This window comes from Bactrocera tryoni, chromosome 1 (assembly GCF_016617805.1).
Source record: "Bactrocera tryoni isolate S06 chromosome 1, CSIRO_BtryS06_freeze2, whole genome shotgun sequence".
NCBI lineage: Eukaryota > Metazoa > Arthropoda > Insecta > Diptera > Tephritidae > Bactrocera > Bactrocera tryoni.
Window position 1 is genome coordinate 37336038 of NC_052499.1, and position 8476 is coordinate 37344513.

The 8476-nt window shown below is 36.0% G+C and overlaps 1 protein-coding gene across 1 annotated transcript; it reads right to left on the reverse strand.

The window, feature by feature from the left end:
* Positions 1-219: 219 nt before the first annotated feature.
* Positions 220-8192, reverse strand: LOC120779907. Its single transcript, XM_040112255.1, has 3 exons — positions 7895-8192; positions 6948-7203; positions 220-1930 (listed from the first exon to the last, which is right to left on the reverse strand). The coding sequence occupies exons 1-3, from the start codon at positions 8039-8041 to the stop codon at positions 1629-1631; spliced, it is 705 nt and encodes a 234-aa protein (XP_039968189.1). The 5' UTR covers positions 8042-8192; the 3' UTR covers positions 220-1628.
* Between the last annotated feature and the right edge of the window lie 284 nt (positions 8193-8476).

Sequence of the window (8476 nt, forward strand, 5' to 3'; positions counted from 1 at the left end):
GCAATTTTACGCGAATTCACCACGCAGAGGACACATTATTTTTGAACAGATTATTTTTCTGCAATACTTTAGACACAAATTCGTTATAAAGGAGTGATATAATAAACCCACAATCAAACATTCTGAACCAGCTTTATAGTTTTTTCAAACATTTATTTTCATTCTGTTTATAATCTTAAAAACTGAAACACGAAAAATAAATTTATGCCACGTCTTCTCTAAGCGTCCTTATTTGATAAAATATTCAATATTTTAAATGCAAAATTTCGTTTTTTGGCTGCACCGAATGCTGAATGCCGAAAGGGCAATACAAGACACTAAGATGCTGGAGGTGAAAACGTTATGTGATTACAATAATTAGTGTTGTTTTTAATTTCAATGAGTTTCAAATGCATTTCTCTCTTTGTGGATAATTGAATTGAGTAAATATTGAAGGAATTGAGTTAAATGCGTTGCAATGGAGCGTAATAAAATTAGTGTTTTTGTTAGTTTTGTACTTTGCGCAGATTATAAAAGATGTTAAGCGATAGCGGATGGAGAAGAGAGCATGATTTAGTAAGTTCAGATAGTTTTTGCGAACTGTGAACATACATATATGTATGTATATGTGTGTGTGTACAAAATATGTGAGCGTGTCTAAAAGCGTTGTAATGAAAAACGAGTAGGTTTTGGAACTTTGAAAACTTTCAGCTACAGCTTGTAAATTGTTTTTTGGTGAAGTAATCAGATTAAGCGTTAAGTGCGTTAGTCATAGCTTAAGTGTCCTCAGTTGCCGCATGTGCTAAGACATGAAGTCAGCGTGCGTGTGGAACCGTAGGACCAGTCTTTAATTTGAGTAAAAAATAGAGTAGGCGAAGCTTTGTTAAACTGTTAATACAAATGTTAAAGTACTTAGTTGAGTACCTCGAAAGTACGCTAATGCAGTTAGTACTAGTCTAACAGAACACAATAAGTGGTGAATATAAGTACATAACCAGTACAATAAAGTTAATACAGTTATAATAAAATATAAACTACTTGGTTGGGTGTAGATAAATTTTAGTTTAAGCACTTAAGTGAGCTCATATTTGGACTACATAGTAGGCGAGCAGGCGGGGAGCTGAGCTGGCATAAAATGAAACCGACGCGAAACATTGGGAACGTAATCCTTATGTATGTATATGTGAATGTGCAAATATATAAAAAATATTTGATTTGACTATGAGTTACTTAATATTAGTTAATTGCAAAAAGTAGCTCTTTAATGACACCCACCACGCTGCTGATGGAGTTTAACATTGCTTTCGTGACTTAATTTCAGAATAATTCTCCGTTTTCCACAACTAGATACTTTCTACTTAGCTTTCCACACTAACCAAAGTTTGTATTTGCACTGCAATTTTCACTAATTTTTCATATTTCTTCATTTCAAAATTTGTATACCCCGCTCTGCCCCGATTAAAGTACAAAAAAGCATGGCGTTCATTATTGGTTCTTTTAAAACAAAAAATTGCTCTAGATTAAACTCAATTATTGTTATAAATTAAATAAATAAATAAATTAGAAAATTATATTAGGTTTGTTTTTGTTAGTTTTTTTTTCAGGATATACATATTGCACTCCCGTTTAGCCACGTTCGCCTTCGCCTCCTATTGCTGATACGCTGAGTAGGCCAGCTTTTGCGCTTCGTTCATTGAGCGTGCGTAGCCGTGTTCTTCGTGCGAGTAGTGGGGGTGTGCCACGACTTCGTAGTTTTCTTTCTTCGATTCAAGCAGCTTCTTCAGGCCAATGATGCCGCTCAACAGCAATGCGATCTTACCAATGACGAGCGCTTTGAAGGAGATCAGAGCTAGGAAACCGATGGCGAGCGGAAGGAGTGCGGCCATCTTCAATTTGAAGAGCATCAACAGAGGCAGGAGGTACTTCTTCTTTTCCTTCTTCTTGCCACGCGCTAAATTAAAGACAGAAGATAGAGAGTTAGTAATGTGTTATCAGTAAAAGGTTTTTAAAAGTGTAAGTGTGTTGTTTTTGTTGTATTAAATTAATATCACTTTAACTTCATTTTCTAAATTTATTCTTCCGTATCTAGTTTCAGCACTTCTGGATTTAAGCTTTTGTGTTGAGTTTCGCCTGAATTTATTTGAAACAAATGCTGCTTAAGAATTCTATTTCTTCCTAGAAAGTTTATATTGAGTGGAATCCAACAAATTTTATAAGCAAGTTTTAAAGTAAATTTCCACTGAAACAAACAACAACAAAGAGGCAAGGACAAACTTCTTTGCTGTAGCTAATAAATTTAGTATTTAAAATGTTCCTCAACAACACTTGCTAACTTGCTTAGTTGTTGTTGGTGTTTTTAACTTGTCGGAAGATGGCAATAATTCAATGGACGAACTTAAGAACTTTGGTGCACATTCCGCACACCATTTACTTGAGCTGTCTTCATGTGTGTATGCATGTAGTATGTATGCATGCACATATACGAATACGCTATAAGTGTATGTGTAAGACTAATCTGCAAATGTTCAGATGCACTTTGCTTCTAGTCGTAGTAGTATGCACAGCTCGCTGGTGTGAATAGGCAATCGAGTGTGCAGTTATAAACATACACACAAGCATATACATGTGTGCACATCTGTGCAGCAGCCACGACAGGATCAACAAGCTTTCCATAAAGTGGTTTAGAAAAGTCATTCCAAATTGTTGGCAATAAATTACAAACAAGAAATTAAAAGAAACCTCAATTACAAAAACAAATACTGCCACAACTTTCCTGAGAATGAAAAGAAATCAGTTAAATGGCCACAGAAGCAGTTACAACAACATTTTCCATAAATATAACCAGACAACGTGCTGCCTTTAGCTGCAGGAGAAAACAGCTTTCCAAAGTTTACCAACAGCAAAGGCAATGAATAGGAAAATATAAATGCATACATACTATACATATGTATGTTTATTTACACATTCATACCTATATATATATATACTTATATACCTAAATATATATATTTAAGTATAAATACATATGTATGCATGGACGAAGATGAGCGCTAAGTGTGAAAGTGTGAGTTGCATGGCAAAAAGTTGCAAGTACTGTTGAAAGTGCTGTTGCAAGGTGGATAGTTGTTATTAATATTATATTAAAGAGAATAGTATTTTTAACTGTTGGAAGGCACTAGTATTTTGTAAGATAGTAAGTAACTCATCTAGTCCGTCTAATTTACCTAAGTACAAGTAGTATGGTGGATATACCCACCATTCAGCTCCACAACTCAGCTGTCATAGAGGAAAAATTAAATCAAGTTCGAAGGAGATTCCTTAAAAAAGTAAGAAAGCGGGTAATATTTGGTGCTGATGTTGTTGGTTAGGAACCGAAGGAAGTAAGGTAATGAAAATCCTTAGAAAAAAGCTTACTACGTCATCACTTAACGGACATAATACTTCTGTAAGTCCTATCCATTGGAAGCTATTGAAAATGGATATATGAACGTACATAATTTTCTAATTAAAAATGTTATTTGTTGTTAAATACTTGAAAGTTATAGAAAGTAATAATTAAAATTTTACTAACTTTATAACTCAAAAATTTCTTAGAATTTTGGTAGGCCATACATTTTTTGGTTGGTTATAGTTCAAAAATGCTTAATGCTTATCCATGTCATTGAGTCATTTTGTGTTAAGAGTAGTATGGGTGCCGGGCCACAACAGAATCGCAAGGAAAGATACACTAGCCCCGCTATCAATATAATGGGAACAAGTCCAAGATCGATCGTAAACGATCTAGTGAACCCTTTGCTATCAGTAAAGTTAACCTTGTATTGACCTTTTTTTGACTTATAACATTGAACATAGGAGTTCTAGTTTCATGGCTTTACAAAGTCCGATTTCTGGATCAGTCATCTAACCTAACCCAAGTTAAACTATTCGAATTCGAAAGTATTATTATAAGACACATATACATATATCAAATATAGCTTAAAAGTAATCTCGTCTCTTTCAGCATTAGTGAGTATATTCATGGGAGAAAATTTCTCAAAAAGACTCAAAGTGCTCAAGGCACAGGGGGCAGTCAAGACAGGACATTAGAACGGCAAACATGTATATACATATGTAGAAGACGGAAATGAAAGCAACATTATTGTTTTTTACAGAATCATAAAATAATAATAATAATAATAATATGTAAAAAATGAAATAAATAAATAATTATAATCAGTCGCTAGTGTTTAGTCGAAATCGAAGGAGCTCTAGATATCGCATGCAGCTGTGTCAGTTTTTGCAAAGAAGAAAATTCGCATTGGCTGACCAGTTCTCAATGTTGGCTAAACTACATACTTCTGCGTGCGACATAATTGGCGGCAAACTGGCAACAGTGGCAGCCTACTTTAAGCTCGAAGCACTTGGAGTCATTGACGACAACGAATTCAATTAAACTGCACATCTGACTGCCTGCTATAGAAGTGTGGAATCGATGTTCTTTCTTCTAATTTCATTTTGTTTTTATTTTGTTGTTTTAACAACAAAACACTTCACTAAGCATTCCTTATTGTCGCTGCTTGTCTGTGTCTTGAACCTCATGGAGGTGTTCATTTGTATTTGTTTTGTATCTACTTATGATTTCTCCAAGGCTGTTTTGTATGCAGTTTAGACATCTGTGCGGCACAACAGTTACTTTCCTTGTTCGTTAATTAACGCACAACTCGTAACCCCTCGTCCAGTCAGCAAGCGCATTTCACAAGCATTGAATTTCTCTATTTACAGTTGTTTGGTAGCCTAGATATTTTACTTTTCCTTTTTCGCAAACCCACACACGCACACACACACGCCCACAAACACGTGTAACTTTAACTCGTTTGTATGCGCAGTGCGTTCGCACTATTCTCCACTGGATTTGCGCCCGCCTTACCTTTTCTATGCTCACATACATTTATTCATTCATTCATTCCACATGTTTTTGTAGTCGCTAATATGTCGAGGTAACTGCAACTTTAACGCGCGCCTAAACATAAATATTGCTTAAGTAGGTAAACAACAATGTGCTGCAACAACAGGTGCAACGAAGCCGTCGGACTCATAATAGCTAGAATGGATATATACATAAGTACATATGTATAAGTACATTGAGTCTGCCTGTGGGCTAATACGAGCACGAGAAAGTGCTTCAACACGAACCGGCCTGCTTGGATGGGGCCATGCGCTCATTAATGGCTGGCAATCGAACGGCTGCAGCCTGCATTTAGCAACTAAGCATCCTTAATTTGTGATAATCTGTAACTGTTTGAGCAGTTTTGGAAAAGGTGGCTTACTGGGGCATGTGAGCATTGCAAATTCTCGGAATATGAGTTATTGGGAAAAATTATTTTCGCCGATATTTTGCCATGTTTTACTATATATACGGCATTCATTATTTTGAAATATCGTTTTGAAGCTAAAAATTAATTAAATTTGAAAGCAAGATTTAGGAAAGGTAGAAACTAAAAATTTATTCGAGAACTTGAATTCATGCTTTATGCAAGATAAAAAGCGCTTCCTTTAATAATTCGAAGATCTTCTGCACCAAAGTGAAAATAACTTTTTTTACTAAAGCTTTGCATTCCAGAATTTTATTGCGGCATCGTGTGTATAAATGAAGCTACATTTACGAAGAAGAAGGTAAAGCACAGTGCAAGGATTAGATTGCCTACTGGAAAACTGCCACATACCTTTTTACCCGGGCAATAGCAGGTGGTAACTTTGTGATTACTATTGTTGCTCTTCGAAAAAATATTCGGGCTCAGGTTATTGACTTGACTATTGTATGACTTCTATAGACAATTTAAAAATTTGTCTTCAGTATTATTTGACTTTTTTTCTTTCGCTAGAGGAGTTTCGGAGGATGTGTTCATCTGGATACCTGTATTACCTGTGGCTTCACAGATGATTTATTTTAAAGTCTACATGGTTCCACAACCTAAATGAATAATGCAACCTTTTCCGAGAACTTTAGACTTTTGAGCAACTTTGAAAAAAATAAATAAATTAAATAATAAAAAATTGCAGAAAAGAAATCAAAAATCAAAAATTGAAATATTTAACATATTATCTTAATTTCCTCATCCACGGGTAGTCAGAACTTTTTTACATTATACTTCTTCTGTTACCCCTCTTATGAAAATTAAACTCATAAATTGGGAAAGATAGTTAAAAAGCGGCGGGTTACGTGCGTAACGTAATTCGTGTTCAACTCACGTTTGTAAATATGTGTGCACACGTGGATTAATGCACATAATCCACATAAGCAACGCCAAACTTTTTTGTTAAAATTTTGTTTTCAATCTAAATGCAAATTAAAGCTTGTAAATTTGACGAGAAGCGATTAAAACTTCATTCGCAGACAGAAGCTTAAAAATATGAGACTTTACGTTGGTGTGTCTCAAACCTCAATTAGATCAAATGGAGTATTGACCTTGGAAATAATTTCAATGTTATTTATTTAATATTTTCTCTAAAGAATTGAACAGCCATGTGCATTCTTCCAGCGCTAAATTCACAAGCATCGATGTACAAACATGATTCACAACCTCAAGCAGCAATGCACCGTTGCACTTTCAAGACCAAAACAAATCCGCTAGTTTTGCGACTCCAGTTTGACGACCTCAAAATTCGCTAACGCATACCCATGCCACACTGACCTGCACATATTGGCAGCAACAGTCTTCTACATACATATTGGCGATGTTTTGCAGTGAAAACATGATTTTTCCACAGTCGCTGCGAGCTTAGGCCATGCGATGCATAACACATCAATGTAAATTGCATCCGTGTGCGGAGAAACGCACGCCATGTGCTTCACATAGTGATAACAGCTTGGCGATTGCAGGAGCTTGATTTCATACTTTGCGTGTTCTCTAACCCAAAACGCCATTTTATGGTTGAGTGCATTTTATCAATTTACATATTTCGGTTTACAAATTGCTGTGTACACTTACATTCTTCGAGTGCACGTTGCATATCCTGAATGGAGTCTTTGGGCACTTTGAATTGCAGTGTGTGTGTGCCGAAGAATCGCGCCACACGCTCCACTAGCAAAGCATCGACCTCGTTTTCACGCGCTTCGGGTTCCTCGGGCAAGGCAGCATCGTTTAAAGAACGCCCCACTGGGATGTCATCGGTTTTTATCAACGAAATTCCTTCAGTCAATTTGACGTCTCCATTCTCCGTGTCGAAGTAGTGTAACGCGCGTTCCTGCATACGAGACAAAGTGAGAGTATTTAGTGGGTTTCCAAAGTGATCATTTGAAATTTGGTTTCTATATTTTATGTTACAAAATTTAAATAAATATGCTTTAAGGAATTTCTAAAACTTTGGACGGACAATTTAACAGTTCGTATAAATTTTTAAACGTTTTCTCGTAACTGTATGCTAAGTATATAATTTATGAAGAGAACACGCCAGTTGACGAGTAATTTCAAATGTTCAAAAACCATTGTTGAGTTTAGGAAAGAGTTACAGGGGTTGTGAGGGTTTGCAAAAACTTTAGTTCGGGATCTTAAAAGAAACACCACTTTTATTTAAGAAGTTTATTTGGTGTCAAATACCTGTAATAATTTTAAAATAATTTTTGTTCCAAATGGTTTTTTAACTAACTAATAAAGAGATATTTGAGAGAAACAAAAATTAACTAATTTAACTGTTAAAAATAAAACACTCAATTTATATACCATATATTATATTATTTCACATTTGGTGGTATTGATAGTGGAAGATGATCCGATTTAATTTAAATTTTTTTAACACCAACACATTCTTAATAAGTTCCTCACATTTATATGCAAATGTAATTATGATAGTTTTTGTTGTATAGAAGTGCATACTTTGTCACTGTTATTCTCTTTTTAACATCACTCATTTCTTAGGCTGCAAGCTTTCCTCTTACCTTCATGCACAAAACCATTGAACGATCACCGCACTCCTTGACCATTTTAAGAGCATTGGTCAGGAGGCTGTCTGTCTCGGAGACTTGATTGGCGCTGGAGGCGGCACTGGTGGCCACCAGGGCGAACAAACACACAAACTTGAACATTTTCACTAATTTTGCGTTTTCGTTTCGAATTCGACGCAAAGGCACACAACACAACACCGTTCCTGCTGTTGATCCTTAGTAATGCACCGCTACTTCACTGTATACAGTTACTTGAGTTGTTATTTAATTTCTCTCGGGTTTGCGATCAATCGATCAGTCGGACGGCAACCGGTAAACTGTGACTAGGAGGCGTTTGTGGATCGAGTTTTATTCCCGGCGTACAACCGACGCTGTGACAGTAAACGCAGTCAAACGCACACACGCGCACGCACTGGCATGTCAGCGGTTGTTTTACACACGTACATGTGTGACATACAAACACATGCGCGCGCACACACTTTTTTGTACTCACTACTATTTGCTTGTAATTCAAATTGAATTGCGTCCAATTGAAGTGAGTTAAACGTAATCGCGCTGAGAAAGCCACTTGCTTTG

Bases quoted from the DNA above. Each gene is read 5' to 3' on its own strand.
- LOC120779907 (XM_040112255.1), bottom strand. From the start codon at position 8,041: ATGTTCAAGTTTGTGTGTTTGTTCGCCCTGGTGGCCACCAGTGCCGCC. The intron at 7,204-7,894 runs GTAAGAGGAAAG...TCTCGTATGCAG, and splicing joins CAATGGTTTTGTGCATGAAG to GAACGCGCGTTACACTACTT. The intron at 1,931-6,947 runs GTAAGTGTACAC...TCTTTAATTTAG, and splicing joins GCAACGTGCACTCGAAGAAT to CGCGTGGCAAGAAGAAGGAA.